This window comes from Myripristis murdjan, chromosome 1, assembly GCF_902150065.1.
Source record: "Myripristis murdjan chromosome 1, fMyrMur1.1, whole genome shotgun sequence".
Classification (NCBI taxonomy): domain Eukaryota; kingdom Metazoa; phylum Chordata; class Actinopteri; order Holocentriformes; family Holocentridae; genus Myripristis; species Myripristis murdjan.
This window is the reverse complement of record NC_043980.1, coordinates 29657629-29675433: the sequence shown is the minus strand read 5'-3', so window position 1 is coordinate 29675433 and position 17805 is coordinate 29657629. Positions and strand designations below refer to the sequence as shown.

The window sequence follows — 17805 nt, the reverse complement described above, 5'->3', positions numbered from 1 at the left end:
CAGTCTATCCATCCAGATAGTTTGTGTGTGATTTGGCAAGGTGTCCATTCTACTGAAACTGAAGAAGACTGACAAACTCTATCTATTTGCCTAATTCACACTTGTTGGGGGTGGATAGATACAGTTCGCTGGTGTTCTTTGGCAGGAAATAATTCCCACTCAAATTCTTTGCCTCTGAGGACTGTGCCATTGTTTTTGGAAAAAGATGTTGTTGCTGAGTTGTTTGCATGTAAATTTTTGACAATTTGAGCTCCACAAATGAATACTCAAGGAGCCCTATTGTACTGGGGTGCCTGGAGATAAGGAAAGACCACAGCATACTGGAAACTTCATCAAATCACACAGTAACTATCTGCACTAGCTGTAATTGGGAAAATATCCTGAAAACATGAAGAGATTACTCATTCTGTCTTGATATTTAATTTCTCATTATGAAAACGTTTGACCGTGCATTTGTTGGAAAATTCCTGGACATGCACTTATTGGAGGCAAATGTTTATAGCTAAACGTTGTCTCAAGTGAAACTGTCTTAAAAAATGAAATTATTCTAACATATATAAACTGAACCATGGGAAGTGTGCTGATGATCAAACCACATTTTATAACTTATGCCTCTCCTTTTTTCCTCTTTATTTACATTTTAAAAGTGTCATGCTAAATGACTGACAAGCAAAAAGCAAACATGCAGGCAGAAAGAGAACAAATGCAGGACTCAGTTCTTAGGAACTAATTGTAAATTGAAATAAAATGAAGCTACTGAAACCTCCAAAAAATGGAATGTAGTAACAGTCTAAAACAAAACCAAAAAATGACAACGTCCAGCCAAAATCAGACAAATTACAAATAACATCACTTGTACCGTTGCTGACACTGGCCTACAGGAGTATGTATAGGCTGCTACAGATACTGACTACACATGGCTCTGACATGACTATGACTTAATCATATGAAATACTGTGTACTAACTAGGCACTACTTCTTTCAGTCTCCCAGTAGATGGTCTACCTATTAATGATGTCCTGTTTTAATTCCTGTTTTGTGGTGTATGATTATTTCAACAGCCACAAATAATGTCTTTGTCTTTAGAGATAAAATATGCATCTAGAAAATCTTTCCTTGTCCCTGCTTATGCAAGATGTCGGCATGCCAGTCATCTGAAATGCATGATTGTCGACCGTGGGATATACTGCAGAAAATCACAATGTAAGATCCCATCATTGTCTATCCTTTTCTCTTTTCTCCTTTTACGGCCTCCTCCTCTTCTCTGCCCTCTCTCCTCAGAAGTTGCTGAAGATCTCTTGTTTTTTGCTCCAGTCCATAGGGGGTGCTCTCTTCTTATGGCGCCTGGCTTGGGCTTTCTCTTTAGCCTCGGCAGCAGTGGGACTCAGACGTAGGCCACTGTCCAGGAAGGGGTCTGACACGCGTCTCTCGTCCTCATCTGGGACCTTCAACACACAAGCAGAAGTTTCATGCACAGACTCGCCCCTTTCATTTCTTCTACTCTTCTCTCTCTCTCTCTCTCTCTCTCTCTCTCTCTCTCTCTCTTACACACAGCTCCTGTCTCACCTGTATGCTCATATCCGAGCTGCTGAATTCTGACTGAGTGGTGGAACTCCTCGAGGACTGGGATGCTGAGCTTCCATTGGTCCGCGATTTTGGGGGGCTGTTTGTGATTGGCGCCTCTGACAGCGTGACGTTGATGACCGGTGGATCTGCACTGGGGAGGTCAGTGGTCGGAGACGGGGTGAGCGGCGCGCTGTCTGTGATTGCCGGCTCATCTACATAGACTTCTGTGAGAGAGCAAGGCATGAAAGCAGCGTAAGACTGAGAATAGAGGGATTATTGTGTGCATGTGTGAGCGCATGTGTGTGTGTGTGTGTGTGTGTGCGCAATCTGACCTTTAACATGGCTGCTGGTGGGCTGGATGCCCAGTGTTCGGAAGAGCTCATCAGTTTCCTGGTCAACCACTAGCAGATGCGTTTCCTGCCCTCCTTCTCTTATGATCGCCACCACCTCCGAGTGCCTCAGGCCTTCGATGTTGACTCCGTTCACCTGGGAGAGAGAGAGAGAGGGACAGAGAGTGAGACACAGGAGGCGATCAAGCCGGCAGAGGAGACAGAGACAGGCAGCGTGTGTGTACTGACTAGGTGGTTGAGGCAGTAAGGAAAGGGAGGAAGGAGGACAAAGGAAGCAGAGGCAGGTGGAGATGAAGGAGGAAAACGGAAAGAGGTGGAGACATGGAGGGTGAGAGACACGACAGATGGGTGTCATGGATTAGGACGTTACAGTAACACTGTAGGACCAGCAGGAGGTGTGTACTGCCTCAGTAACAAAAATCAGATAGTTAAGGATCAGTGATTTGAGTACGGGGATTTGCATGACCCTGCTTCCTGTCTTTTCTTTAACAGTATATCTACTATAGGGGGAACTGTATAGAGAGACGACAAACCTGTAACAGGGAAGTGTGCGTGAAGACACACAAACTGGAACAAGCTCCTCCTCTATACCCGTGTGCAAGATTACCCCTTGTTGTCTTCTTGGCCTTTCTCCTCGAAACAACTTGTCTGGATTAGCGCCTGAGTCCAGATAATCTACTGTAATCCACTCACCCTTCAAATCTGTGTGCAAATCTGATTAATTTGGGGGATGGTGGCATTGTTTTTCCTAATATTCCCCTAAAATGTATAGCTGACGTGGGTGAATCATTTCATATCTAGTATTAATGATGTATGTGTGTGTACCTCCACAAGCCGGTCTCCGGGCCGGATGTCTGCTCTCTCAGCAGCTGAGCCGGGGTCCACAGAGCGGACAAACTGTCCTCCCTGTGTCTTGTTGCTGTGCAGGTTGAAGCCGTAGCCTTGCTCCCCCTTCAGCAGGTGGCACAGGCGGGGGAGGAGCTCCACTGTCGCCTCTGGTGACTCTGGTGATGGCTCCGCCGGCAACTAGGGAGGGGAATAAGACGTACAAAGTAAGAGAGGCACAAGAGAGGAACGTTGTAATACTGTAACACTGAAGCCAACCTCTCAGGATCCTGTCATAACAGAGTGTGAAACATGTCTGTTAGGGGAGTAGCGGTGTTTTCACAGTTCACCTTGTGCCTCAGTTTTAAGCTACAGTTCAGTTTATATTAGTTTGGTTTGAACAAAATGAATTAACTCACAATTCAGATTCTTCTTTTTTAAGGTACACTATGTAAAGGTATTTCCCTTGATTTAAGAAGGAACCGTTAATTGCATGTTCAGACCAAACGTGAAACCATTTTTTGACTCGCGTTACTCACATGAAAACAGACTCGAAATTTTTGCTTGAGTTGAAAAATTTCAACTCACGCAAATACGATTACGCAACACGAATATGCGAAATTCATGTCACTCGTGTCATGTTATTTATGTTATTTGCATTGCCCACTGCAAATTTGCATTTATTTGTGTCTTTGCATTTACTTTGTATGTAATTGCGCCAAGTGAAAAATTCGCTTCACGTTTGGTCTGAGCACAGGCTTAAATTCTAGTGACATCATTAACCAACTAACTGATAGATTACATGTTTATTCAACATTTTTGCCACTCGAGTCTCAAGGTTCTCACCGAAATCAGCCGTTGACAATTTTGCATAATGCACCTTTATGTTTAAATATACAGTTTATGTCAACAACTGACAGAATAAGCTGAATGGGACTTTTGCCTAAGTTCTATAAAGGTTGTGCAAAGTTGTGGTTTGTAGAAAAATGAGTTATTAGGCCTAATGTTATTGACAGACGGCCGCTAAAGGCCTAGTAACTGGTAGGCCTATGTCACTCACTGGCTTACTGACTTTTTACAGAAATAAGATAGTGGAGCCTCCCAGTGGTGACATTTAACATTGCTAGGGACAGAAAGAAGCCAGAAAGCACCACACAGGCTGTTCTGGTTATTAATCAAAAGCAGTGTTGTTCACTGTGATTTTGCATTGTGCTTAAAAAAGAAGAAGAAGAGGAAGAAGAACAACTGCAGTGAGAGAAAAAAAAGTTCACACTACATTTATGAGGCCTGCAGAAACGTGTTTTTCAGTACGCAACTGTTATGTAACGATAAAGCAGTGATGGTACTTAATAGTAACCACCCGTATAACCACCCGTATAACACTTGGTAATATGGGGATGAATTTCCTTAGCTGTAAGCCCTGCAGGAGAAAGTGGCTGCCAGGATAAGCCAGGGGTCTCAGAGCTGAGTGTAATTGGATCTGGCAAAGAGACATTAAGATGGACCTTGACTCTGATGGCCAGTGACAAGAATCAATACGTTGCGTGACTCACTTGCCTGACCTCACCTGAGCCAACAGAAACATGCTGGCTGTGTCTGTGCTCTCATCGCGCCCTGCACAGTCACTGTCTAGTAACACCTCACTGACTGCACCATCATCTGAGTGCAGAGCGAGTCAGATCTCTCTGTTCTTACTGCTCCATCAAAAAAGCACACACCGTACAGCCAGGCAGAGATAATGGAGAGTATCCACAGGGCTGAGTGTGTGTCTATGTGTGTGTGTTTGCAAGAGCCTGTGTATCAGTGTGCATATGCCTGTCGGTGCAGCAGAGTACATCCCTGTCTGCATGCCAGGATGCGAGCACAGGCAATGGAACAAACTGCCTTGGCAACAGAATGTCATGGTGACAGGTCAGGTTGTGGCGATGGGTCACCAACTGTGTCTTCCTGCTGGTTTTGAAGATCCCTGTTTCATGTCAGCCCCGATCAGCTGGTGTTAGGGTGGGATTTCCCCGTACAGAAAGGTTTTCTATGTAACAAACATGGTAATCAAGTCAGTCCAAGCATCAGTCGACAGTATCACAGTCATCAGGTCTCTTGTGTTTAAATCTTTCAAGTGTTTTAACAGTTTTGACAGTTTTTGATAAATGGGTAGTTCACACAAAATACAAAACAAAATACATCCTCCCATTTACTTCTGGTGTAATCTATTTGATTTGTGATTTGTTGAATTTTCCAGATTGTTGTGATTTTCCCTGCATGTCTCCTGGGGCTGGGTGGGTAAACTGTATCCATCCCCCCTCAGTCAGTACAAATTAGATGTGAAGAGACACAGTTTGTCGGTGTTCTGTGGCAGGGAATAGCTCCCGACAAAACTCTGTATATCCTCTGTGTTATCTGTGCCACTGTTTCAGAAAGTGAGTATTCACTGCTGGTGAGTATTCACATTTACATATAAACAGTTTGAACTCCACTGACAAATTCCCCATCCAAACCTATTGTATTGGAGTGAAGGGAGACAGACTGGAACACTCACCAAATCACACAGAAACTTGTCTGGGTGGATAAACTACATTAGGAATACGTGGGGAAGATATCTTTTTGTATTTTGGATGAATTGTTCCTTTAAAGATCACTGACTATCAGTGACTGTAACAAGGAATAAATGACGTAACACTTTTGCCTCAAACTTTTGGGGAAAACCAGGGAGGATAGTGACGCTATTAGAATAGTGCCTACGTGGTGCGTGCATGTGTTTGTGTGTGAGCACATGTGTGTGTGCGCGTGTGTGTGTGCATTTGCATGTGGCCGAGCCAGACTGTTATGTAGTTGGGACAGCAACCAACTTTTTTTTTTGTAATTGTAAGACTATATGGGTGTCTGCCACCATCACACGATCATGGAACAATGAAATCACGCCTGTATTTAGGTGTGAAACAGTGTGACTGTGAATGGCAACAAGAAAGAGACAGAAGCAGAGACAGTTTGCATATCTCAGTGTGTTTCTTTGTGTATTGTGCAGATAAATGAAAAGCACAAGGTGTCAGAGGTGTTAACCATCGCATGGAAGGGCTAGAGATAAAATACAACCAGAAAAAACAGTGATAGCTGAGAATCCAACAAACATTCTGCATGTCAGTCTCGCACTATTAAGCATTTTCAGCTCTGCTGGTCTCATCTCTTGGTCTGTTAAAAATGCATGCTGCACCCCTGAACTTTGTACAAACCCACAGAACTTGTATTTTAAATTCTAGTGGTGATCCAAAGGTTTCAAACAATATCAAATATGTGTGTGTGCGTGTTACTGTCCTGTCCAATATGGAGAAAAAAATGTTTTTATATAACTTTTAGCTATGTAGGTTGAACAACAGCTTTCCACTAAAGAGGTGACAGGTTAACTGTGTGTCTACATGAGAATCTTTCCTTCTGTCTCAAGTATACACATGCCATTGTAATTTAGTAACTGGAGGCACCGAAGCAGAGGAATAATTGCTTGCATGACATTCACTGAAAATGTCTGTAAGTGGATATTCTCAATTACAACACCATGAATGGAATTTTGTGCAGGTATGTTAAGCGTCCCGACCAAATTTCCTCTCTTCCACATGCTGTACTCCAGGCTGTTTGTCGCAGACTGAGAAACAGGGCTGTGATGGCCAGCCAAGGGCCAGCCTGTATTTATCCTGCCTTCAGCTAAACAGGTGCCTGTTTGACGTGAGCCACTGGCCCATGTTGTTTGGAGCCCAAACACTGCGCTCAATCTCTTCCAGCAGTTATTTCTACAACCATTTGGAAAGCAGACAACACTGAGAACATATGGGTCTAGTTGGCACTTTTTGGACACGTTGGATTCATTGGGTCGTGCACAGTGGCTAGTAAATTTAAGCATTTCAGCGTGTTTGTGTGTATTTGCATGTGCATTTATGTGCTTGAGTGTGTGTGACAAAGCTGTGTTAGCAAACCAAAGCTTGATTCTTACCATGATATCTGCCTACCTGCTCTGAGGTGAGCTTGTGAGTGTATGTGATTGTGTTTGTGTGTTCCAAGACCAAAATAAACTATACAGCTATTAGCCTTGCAAAGGGTCCGATTACACAGCAATGTTATCTTAAAATCTGATCCCTCCCAGTCCTCTCTAGTCCCTCACTTTTCCCAGCAGACGCTCAAAGCCCGCTTTCATTACAAAATCTACTCAACCTCAAGTAAAGCGATATCATCTGCACCTCAAGTTGGACAGTTGGGAGCAGCCATTGTCTGCTACTGAGCTTTAGTCCGGTTCCCCCGACAAATCTGACTGTTGAAGGCAGAAATCTGAGCAAGAAGACTCCTCAGATCGTTACTTCTCAGAGTAAATAGTACAGGCTTGTCTTTGTGACTCGTTTTAAGAAGCTCCTGCTTTACAAAAACTGGATATAAAGCAAAGTCGTACGCTTTGAGTGTTGCAACCATGTCGATTGTTGTAATCAAATCTTCAAATCTCTTGTCAAATCTCCTATTTAAAAACAGCAATTCGATTTGATATTAAATACCAACAGTACATTTCTGGCAGTAAATAAAGTCAGTGAAATTGCAACCACTGATGTTCAAAGAGATGACCATCTGATAATTAGGTGTGTGACAATACATCAGTCTGAATTGATATATCAGTCTCATGATCAATGATTAAATATAATCAATACCAAGTGAAAATATTGATCCATATCATCTTAGAGATGCACCTTTATTTTGAGATTCCCATGGCATGTCTGTGTCACTAATAATGGCAGCTACAGCCAGCATCCAAGAAAAAGACAATAAGGATATCTATTCTACTCTCGAGAATAAATCAGCATTGTCGAAATATTTTGGATTTCAGAGAAAAGACGGGTCAACTCACAGGTCACATGCCATGTGAAAACAATGTCAGTGTAAGATCAAATACACTGTAATGTAACTGATTATGATAAATGAGTATAATGATATTATCTAATATCTATCGTAGACCCCTGAATTGATCAAATCAAAATAGTTTCAGAGCTGATTTTGTGATACCGGCAAATATTGTATCATTGTCCAAAGAATCTATATAATACCATATTGTGACGAAGCTTGTGATTAACACCCCTAGTGATAATGAGAGGAAATTAATCCTACAGCTGCAGCAAAGGAAATTGACAAATCCTTTCAAACTACTGTAACTACACTGTCACTCAAAATATAGTTCTTAAACCATGCAGAGACTTCTTTCAACCTAACATGCATCAAGCAAGATTTGAGTCCCAGTTTTGATGGGAAAGAGACGTTACAGTGAAAGGAAAATGCAGTGCTATTACATAGACGTGGTTGGGGGTCTTTGGTGAGTGTGTGTGGACTGACATGATCAACAGCAGTCCAGGCAGGTTTAATCTGTGTCTCAGAGTCCCAGATGCCCTGCTGCCGGACTGGATCCAGCAAGCCGGCCGGCCAGTCAGCCAGTAAGTAAGTCCAGATTAGGCTTCAGGTACGAGAGTAGATACTCACTGTCACATCCTGGTAACACAGTGACACAGTAACTATCTACCTCCAGTTTAGAAGATGGACTCTGCCCTGATGGAGATATTAGGGCTGTAACCGACAAATACTTTCACTGTCAGTTAATCTATGTATAATTTTTGATTTTGTCTATGACTTGTCAAAAGTAATGAAATTCCCTATCACAGTAAGTTATCAGAGCCAGTACAGAAGAAAAAAAATCCTGAAAAAAATCCTAAAGGTGTCATTTTATCATAACTGTAAAATAAATAATTAATTAAATAAAAACTGATGCAGCTGAGTATCACAGTGTTCTTTTTCTCATTACTCTATTTCTCTGTATTGATTCTCTCACCACTTATATCAATGCATATTGTTCATAGAACTGTATGAATCTTCTCATTGATTTTATGACATGAACATGTTGGCGCACTGTGTGACGTTAGTACTGTGATTATTCTGTTTGAATAAACTGTACAGGGAATGTTGGAGTAAATTATTTCAATCAGCTTGTCACCTTCTTTAACATATAATATACCTTTTCTGAATTTGTCTGCCCACGTGTTATGCAGTGAGTTCTATTTTGACCTCTATTTATAGATTTTCAGTTAACCCATGCAGCTTTGCTTTTCTCAATAAATGAGTAATACAACCGATCATCAAAATTATAATGATTAATGATTGACTTTTTTGTCATTAGGGGGAAATTATGTTAGTCAGATTCTCAAGAATGGGCGTTTAAGTATTTATTGACTCTAATTAGTCCAAGATCACCTGTCCCATTTGTGTGGGTCTACACGTGCCATGTTGACCCTTACCTCTGTGTCAGTCGCCGTGCTTGAAGTCACTGAGGATCGCTTGGCTTTCCTGTATGTGGACAAGTGAGTGGGCGAGTTTGCGGCTGGGGGGTTCAGTAAGCGGGACAGCACATCTTTGGGTGAGGCGGATCCATTCTCTCGAGGTATGGGTGAGGTTGAGGGGGTGGGTCTGGGTGAGAAGGTCCCCATCTCAATGGCCAGCTCCTCTGTACAGGCCAAACCACGGCTGCGGAGGTAGTCATCTGTCTCCCTGTCCACCACCAACAGCCTGGTGCGGTGGTCTACTGCGCGGATACGACTCACCACCTCGAGAGGGAGAGAGAGAGAGAGAGAGAGGGAGAGAAAGAGATGGGGGGTGGGGGGTTAGTTTGGTGTGCAGGTTGTTTCCCCCATAACTGACCCTTACTATAAGCATCTTTACATTTCAGAAACACCCACTGATCTATTGCACAACTCATTTTTCCATCACTTCAGAGGACATTACATTGACTTACATTCATTTCCTAGAGACTTACCCTAACCTTAATAACCCTAACCACTCCCTGCCTAACCCTAACCTTAACCCTAACCACTCCCTGCCTAATCCTAATCTTGACCTTAACCTTAAACTAATCCTGAAGTTAGCATACTTTTAAATCAAATCCTCCCACTAAAATTAATGATTTTCACTAAGGGGACTTAATTTTTTGTCCCCATAAGGGAAGTGACATGACTGTGTGAACAGGTTTACGTCCCCACAACATTAGTAATACGGTGCACACACACACTCCTTCTCTCTCTCTCTCTATATACATATATAAAAGATTTCGTGAACCACTCACTTCGTGGTGTGTTTCATGCTCCACATTCTCCCCGTTCACCTCCACCACTCGGTCCCCAGGTCGCAGCCCCGACAGGTCTGCAGAGGAGCCGGGCTCCACTTTTCTGATGAACTGTCCTCCTTTATTCCGCTCACCGTGCAGGTGAAACCCATAGTCGTGGTCTCCTTTGGTAAGGAAACAAAGCCTGGGCCTCAGCTCGCTCTCCATCCCGGCCCCGTCAAAAGGGAAAGCAGGTCAAAAGTGTTTCTCAAGAGATCAGGTGTTTGGAAAGTCGCTTGTTGTTATTCCAAGGCACGACTGCGCACTTCAGTGAGCAACAGATCATCGTTTGTCATGTTCCAAAAGATCCAAAGTGGTTAAAAACGAATGAGTGTTTAATCCATCCTGAAAGTGATAGGAGTTCGACTATGAAGCGATAAACAGAGTGGAGGTATGCGTAAAGTAGTAGCCAAAAAGACGCGGACCCGAGTTACCTCCCGCGGGCTACATCGGAGGAATAATCCAAGAGATCAGAGATTAGAAAGCTGTTCCTCGCACGTAACTCTCTTAATTCTCTCTCGTCAAATGGGCGTGTGTTGTCCGGTCCGACCCGGTGAGACGGCGAAGAGACAACGGCAACAGGTGCCGCTGCGTCCCCCTCCTGCGCACCTGATGACGCAACTGCTCCGTGTCCAAAGAAGAGGGGAAAAACGATAGCGCGGCTGGGGTGGATTCGTCGACAGATTTAAGTCAAGTTTTCCCTTCTTTTTCCTGCTTTCTCTCTGTTTCTAAGAAGTTCCCAATTGAAAAGACCGGTCTTCCACATGCGCTGTCTGTATAAGCGGGTAGATTGACAAAGGTTAGGGACATTTAATATTTCACAAAATTCCCATGGCTGTCTTGATGTTTATGGTCAGACGTGATTAAAAATAGGCCAATACATTTATCCAACATTAATCCAATAAAGATGCTCCAGCCATAGAGGACGATCAGGTCTTTGATCAGAGTGTAAATTTAGCCCAGGGCAGAGCCGCTTGTTAAATGGAATATCCACACAATAAACTGAGCTCAAGACTGCGTCAAGTGCACTCAGATAGTTGTGGCCACAGCAGGGTGTTTTAAAAAATTCCCCACCCAGGTATAAATTATCAGATTATTAATGCACCACAACTAAGTGCAGATGCTGTTGAGCAAAGCACTAAAACCCCAGCAGCTACAGGAGAGGTGTGAATGCATACAGCCATGTGAATGTGAAGCAAACGTGAGTAGTTGACTTTTCCTGGTTAACAGTTAAAAGTACTTTGAGTGGTACAAAATACTTTATTTATAAAGTATTACCAGAAGGATAACTAGCCTGTAAATTTAATAAACTTGCATGTGTCCAATTCAAAGTTGTATTTCCTTAACTCGAGTATTTTTCATGAGGAGTCTTTATGGGTCATCCAGTAAATCATCCCAGGGCATTTGCTGTGTGCCAAAATAACTTAAAGAATACTTAAAAGGTTCAGCACACTACCATACAAACCATACCAGGGTAACATTTTATAATTGATTTACTCTAGTGCATTAATATTTACATGATTAAACTATGGAAAGGTATAGGCCTAGTATTCAGAGCATATAACACTATGTGCTAATGAAAATCTGATGCTTCATCTATGCGTTGTGACACCACAATGCGTAGATAAAGTGAACTATTATTAATGAAATCAGGTACATCAAACACAGTTTCATCAGAGCTGCCGTGTAATATGACATTTACCCTCTGTTTACTGATATCATGTTGTGCCTGAGGTGATAAGTTGTCATGTCAGGTAAAGTCTATGATGTAGGAGTACTACCGCTCCACCCGGCTCAGATCATTGTGTAAGGTGCTGGAAGATCAGAAAATTAAAGCAGAAATAAGGATACCTGCGCACAGGTTGGGTCTGTGATGAAAATTTTGAGCAGTAAGCAACTTGCTGCCTACTCAAAATAATTCATGCTTTTCATTAACACTAATGTTTGAAACCAATAGTTTCCATAGAAATGTATTATTTATTCTGGCTTTCCAGTTTTATATCGACCCTTGCAAAATCCCAAGGTGTTACGCAACAGACTCTGGAATTGTAAAGTTTAGCATATTCAAGTTACAGTACTGAAAACTAACACAATACATTTTGTGTGCCATTGCGTTGTGTTGTTACATACTTCTAAGTCCAAGTATTAGACACTATTAAGTCCTAACAAAATATTTGCAGTATATTTCTTCGGATGAGCACACACGGTAAGGCACTGTGATAAGGCTGTAGGTCCGTGGCACTTGGTGACTTCTCAAATTGCATTAGGTAAACTCTGTCTAATCACATCAAAGGCAGTCCTGAACAGAACATCATAATCCTCATCTCCATTTTCAGTACATGTATTTTTTATTTTGTAAGAAATACTAGAAATGGTTACAATAAAAAAAATATACAATTTGATACAAGATGTATAATGCTCTACCAAAGTGTTAAATAATGTCCAGTGCTAAAAGGAGCTATGTATCTACATTAGTGTAGAGCTGAGGTATGTTGTTTGTTAGTGTTGTGCGTGTACATGGTGCGGCTGATGTTTGATGTCTAAACCTCAGACAATCACCAGTGTGATAATTGAGTCCGCTCTTATCAATGGTCAACCTTGCTTCTGGGCTTCCTTCCTTGAATGGTGGGGGTGATGAGTGCAGGTGGTGACTCCTCCGTCCTTGTCTCATCTTTGACAGCAGATTCAGGTCCAGTCTCCGTTTTCAATTTGAAGGAGGAGGATGGGGTAGGAGAGTGTGGGGAGCGTGGCGAGCGAACCTTTGGATGCTTGGCTGGAGAGGCCCGGTGGGCAGAGGGGCAGCTGTGCTGGTTCAGACACATGGAGCAGAGAGGGCTGACAGGCAGACACACCTGCTGGCCGAAGCCAACCAGCAGCCAGTTGATCTCACTCCACAGCTCCCTGCATCACGTGGCAACAGAAAGGTGTTAGAGGCTCAGGATTTTGACATTTGCAGTGCAGTGGCGACAGAATGGAGAACAGAGCAGGACATTAGATATTTTTCTCTGTTATTATTTTACAAAGTCTCCCAATTAGCTAATGTGAATGCTTCTGTGAGATCACTGATCCTCCTTTGTTTTTGTTACAGTGAAAGTGATCTAGTGTTCAGCTTACCCTTAGAATTGCTTGAACATGGCTGCCAAAATCATCCATTATGTTCCCAGTACATTGTTTGCTCCAGTGTTGCTCGTTAGCACTTTAACATACACTGTGATGAGTGATAGTAGGTAACTTCTTTTATCTCAAAAGTGAGAAAATGGCAACTTGCTGTAGTTAGTAAAATAATCTTACATGATATATGGCTAAGAATGGTAGTTTTTGCTGGATCCAACTAGGTGAGGATGGCCTAAAAAGTGGTGTGTCACACTGATTAATGACTGCCTTTTCAAAAATAAGACACTGGAGCCTCCTAGTGGTGAGATTAAACATTGCTAGAGATGGGGCAGAAGTAACCCTAACCTTGTGCTGACAACTAAATATTGTTAGGATGGGTCCAGTAAGCACAGCCCTGGCTGATCAAGTTGTGTTTAGCATATTGGCAACATTTACAGAAAATAAGACAGAAAAACCACATACACTCTTTCAAACTACCAGGAACTACTTGCCTAGTTCCCATGGAAAGTGAATATGATGGGTTATGGGAGACTGTATACAGTTAAAAAATCATTGTGCAGCGGCTGGACATGTGGTTGCTCATCTTTTTAACTTAAGTCTAACATCACAAAATGCAGCTTCCATGCAGGTCATGATTTTCACTGGATCAGATCAGATTCTTCAATGAAACTCCAACTAAATTAGGTTCCACTGAGTTGATGGGATGTTTTAGTTGCACCATGTAAAATCAGATTTATTATGAATCTACAGGTCTCATAATAAAAACATGTAATATTACTTTTATTACTTAAAAGGTCAGACTTTTTACTTGTCACCTACTTTCGGTCAACAAAGTGTATGTGGAATACTTAGTATAGAACACTACAGATGCTCCAATCGATCGGCCTGTGCTCGGAATCAGCAGATTTTTTTGCTCGATCGGTCAAGGCCAGTGATCAACCGGTCAGCCTGAGTTTAGCTGACTGTGTACCGGTAACATTTATGCTGTGCTCACATGGAATCCGGCAGAAGACAGCACGGGAGTCCGACGGAACAGCAGGACAGCAAAACCAAACACGCTTGTAGATGTATTGCTGTGGTGATGTCGTATTGCTTACAAACATCAACACCTTTGCCGCTATTCTCTGCTGGCCTCCACAAATCTTTTCGTCCTGCTCTTGTCAACTTGAATGACATCCGGGTTGCCGTCTACGGTCTGTTGGATTTCATGTGAATGCAGCATTACACTCGTACGCCGCACATGGTTCAGTTACGTGCAGACAATCATTCACACAAAATGTTGGCGGTGTGGAAGTATTTCACTGTAAGCGGAGAAGATAATAAACTTGCAATTTGCAATTTCAAGTGTAAATTGAGCCGTGGAGGATCAACTTCAAAATCATTCAGAATGACAAACCTAATTAGACACCTGAAGCAGCACAATGCAATTTTTATAATTATTTTATAACTGAGAATTGGTGTATATTATTCTTTTGTTCGGAGACCTGTTGAAATTTTGTAGAGATTTGGGAATTTCTCATTAAAGACAAGTTAAAAAATATTTGTGTGGTTTGGATTACAGTTCTTAAAAAGAAAAACGGAATCGGCAAGTCAGACTTGGAAAAAAATCAGATATCAGAATCGGCCAAAAAAATTACAATCGGTGCATCTCTATAAGACACCTTGATCCACCCTGGGTTAGGATTAATCAGATGATCTGATTAATCAAGTGATGGGGTTCAACAATGAATCAGTGATGCTGTTACCTTGGTAACCAGTCCTCAAGGGCCTTGCGTGTTTCCTCTGGATTCTTGGTCGGCTTCCTGTGCCAGCCCAGCCTATTGGAAATACGATGCACGTGTGTGTCTACACCTACACACACCAACATGTAAGAATGCACAGACAAACACAGACACATGCAAGTCAGTTACAATTTTGAAATGTATTACCTGTGGATACAGACTGACTGTGCTTTTTAGTGTGTTTGTGTTTGTGTTTGTGTGTGTGTGTTTGTGTGTGTGTGTGTGTGTGTGTGTGTGTGTGTGTGTGTGCTCACCTATGCCAGAGACCTGGTCCCAGGCGATGTCCATAGCCAGATGGGCCATCTTAGGTCCAACCCCTGGCAGAGACACGAGGCCCTCCACACTGTCTGGGATGTCCCCTCCAAACTTGTGCTGCAGCATGGCCGATGTCAGCTTCAGATACTTCACCTTGTTCTGGGATGCAGTGTCAAGGGGTCAGTTTGGTGATGTAACAGACAGAGAGCAAAAGAGACAAAAAGAGGGAGAGAATATCTTCTGTGTTACCCTCCAGAAGCCGACAGGGTAGATGAGTTTCCCCAGAGTTTCATCATCAGTGCTGAGGATGTTTTCCACAGTGCAGCCGTGGGCTCTGAGCTTCTGCATGGCCGCTGCTGTCACCTGGTCCTTTGTCTGACTGGACAGCATCAGTGACACCAGCACCTGGAAACGTTTCACCTGGAGGGACAGAGAGCGAACAAAATGGATTAAATTAAACTGCTGGATCATGAAATCATACTTTTAGTCAGTGTGATGTCCCACTCACATGTGCAGGGACCTCTGTGTCGTAGCATTTCTGTGCTCCCATGTTATCTACAGGTGCGTCACGGCTGCTCCTCATCTCACGGATGTAGTCTAATTGTGTCCTCCATTCAGGAGGCTCCCAACGCTCCGTCTTAACTCGCCCCTCATCTTCATCCTTGTCATACTCCACCTTCAGCTGCCTCTTTCTACGTCCTCCTGAAGCCAGGGGCACGGAATCTGTTTCTGTTTTTGGTTGGACATTAGCCTGAGGATGGAGTGCAGAGCAGTCACCTGTTTGAGCACAAAGATGAAGAGTGAGAGGGGGACAGTAGCATGGGAATTAATTTGCATGGAGAAAATGAATTGTGCATTTGCATGTAAATCCATGATTGTTCACCTATTCTTGCAAGAAACACCAAGCCTCTAGGTGGCAGGCTCCTGGATGGAATTGCCCATGGATGTTGATCCAAGGTCACATTTAGATGCTATTACCTTAACCTTAGCCAAACTGTTTTAGTTAACTAACCTTAACCGTATCCTCAACTAGTGATGCATGATAATATAGGCACTTCACCGGTATTTGCAGATATTGCCTTTAAAATGCAATATTGCTATCAGCCTGAAATGAAAAATTCTGCCAACATGACAAGCTGATATGTGAAGTAAATTAAATTTGCCTTTGTTGTGGCTATTGTCAGAATTATCTCATGGAAAGCATCAACCAAGCCTGTTTGGATGATGCTCAGGCCTGTTTGGTCAATAAGGCCATTGTAAAGTGCCTCCTGTTTAAGTAGGATAAATCTTACCATTTTAAATAAAATGTTAGATAAAAATGAATGATATATTTTACATAAGTTTGCCCAGTGAATGTGTACATTTTCAAAAGCATTGTGTTTTATGTATGCACCTGCCAGAGGGCCATCATGATAAGATTAGGCATAATAATATGCTAATTCCATGAGAAAAGAGACTTGATGTTCTCAGAAATTAGGAGGAAAAAATATGTGCATTCATCTGTATCGGCATCAGCAACTGGCCAAAAGAGCAGGAAACATCTGCATTTTGGATATCAGCAAAAAAAACCAATATCACTGATCCCTATCCTTGATCCAACTGTGTAACCAATACTAACCATTACTGGTAGCTTAATTTGAAACACAATGTTCATGTAAAATCTGTGAACAGGGCTCAAAAGCCATTTGACTCTACACCTATCCTACAGTGGGCAGCTTGGGGCTGTCAAGCCTTTCAAGTCTTACTGAATATACACTAAGTGGCCACTTTATCAGGTCCACCTACACAATCAAATACAATCCATCTGTTCTGCCAAAAAATTTACTTTTCTGATGCCTATAATGCTCAGGTTTTCTTTTTGTCACAGTAATAGAGGTGTTCACTAAACTATGGGCTTGGCATTGAGCTCATAGTGAGTGGTGCTGTTGTACTGGACTGCATTTTACTGAGAGGTGTTTCTACTATTCTGTCCCCTTCATTGTATATAAATAGGGAGGACAAAAAATTAGAAACACCTCTCAATATAATGTAGTCCAGTACAACACCTCTGCAAACTACAACCTCAATAATAAACATATAACTACATTGCCCCATTCTCCACAAGGTCAACAAAAACTGAACATTATAAACTTTGTTAAAAGGCAGAAGTTATGGCAGAGCTGTTGCACTGAGCTGAACAAGTTATACGCCGTGATTCAAGACGGTCGTTGAGTTTTTGGACAAGTGCACTAGTAGTATGTTTACACAGTTACGTGAATATTACCTATCGATGAGGGCTGTGCGGAAGATCTTGGCTGTGAGACACTCGCCTCCTCCTCCTCCTCCTCCACTTTCACAGCGACGGGGAAAGCTGGCTCCGCATTTCTCCGCTGCTTGGTGATTCTGGATTTGAGGGAGGTCGGAGGTGCGCAGCGCACGGTTTGGTTACCACTGCGAGTTACCACGGAGCTAGTCTGCAAGAAATACGGAGAAGTCATGATAACTCTCCGGGCTGCATTACCGAACCTCATGCACCGCTGCATGGGAGATGCATCACCCAGCGTCTTCTGGTCACGTGACAAGAGCTTACGCATCATAGATTTCTTACGGCGGAGCATGAGGCGGAGTCTTTAACGTCATCGCCGGCGGCCATCTTACCACAGGCAAGCTCTCTGGTGGAGTCTGAGGTCTGAGGGAAGGTGAGTGGTCTGCACAAACTTAAAGACTCTTATCTCGCTGAAATCTTGACGGATTTACAAACGGTTTG

General features: G+C 42.7%; 2 protein-coding genes across 2 annotated transcripts; both read right to left on the bottom strand.

Moving 5' to 3' along the window:
* On the bottom strand, positions 1-10458 carry nherf2 (NHERF family PDZ scaffold protein 2). Its single transcript, XM_030064944.1, has 6 exons — positions 9871-10458; positions 9050-9355; positions 2742-2942; positions 1899-2052; positions 1567-1790; positions 1-1445 (listed from the first exon to the last, which is right to left on the bottom strand). The coding sequence occupies exons 1-6, from the start codon at positions 10075-10077 to the stop codon at positions 1278-1280; spliced, it is 1260 nt and encodes a 419-aa protein (XP_029920804.1). The 5' UTR covers positions 10078-10458; the 3' UTR covers positions 1-1277.
* A 1776-nt stretch (positions 10459-12234) lies between these two features.
* On the bottom strand, positions 12235-17622 carry nthl1 (nth-like DNA glycosylase 1). The gene is made up of 6 exons (XM_030058083.1): positions 17323-17622; positions 15568-15836; positions 15309-15479; positions 15059-15218; positions 14769-14874; positions 12235-12810 (listed from the first exon to the last, which is right to left on the bottom strand). The coding sequence occupies exons 1-6, from the start codon at positions 17579-17581 to the stop codon at positions 12495-12497; spliced, it is 1281 nt and encodes a 426-aa protein (XP_029913943.1). The 5' UTR covers positions 17582-17622; the 3' UTR covers positions 12235-12494.
* Positions 17623-17805: the final 183 nt, after the last annotated feature.

Coding starts and splice junctions, on each gene's coding strand:
- nherf2 (XM_030064944.1), bottom strand. CDS start 10,077: ATGGAGAGCGAGCTGAGGCCCAGGCTTTGTTTCCTTACCAAAGGAGAC. Junction 2,943..9,049: donor GCACGGCGACTGACACAGAG/GTAAGGGTCAAC, acceptor TCCCCTCCCTAG/TTGCCGGCGGAGCCATCACC. Junction 1,446..1,566: donor GCTCGGATATGAGCATACAG/GTGAGACAGGAG, acceptor TGTGTGTTGAAG/GTCCCAGATGAGGACGAGAG.
- nthl1 (XM_030058083.1), bottom strand. CDS start 17,581: ATGCAGCGGTGCATGAGGTTCGGTAATGCAGCCCGGAGAGTTATCATG. Junction 15,837..17,322: donor CGCACAGCCCTCATCGATAG/GTAATATTCACG, acceptor GTGCTCAAACAG/GTGACTGCTCTGCACTCCAT. Junction 12,811..14,768: donor CTTGAGGACTGGTTACCAAG/GTAACAGCATCA, acceptor CACGTGATGCAG/GGAGCTGTGGAGTGAGATCA.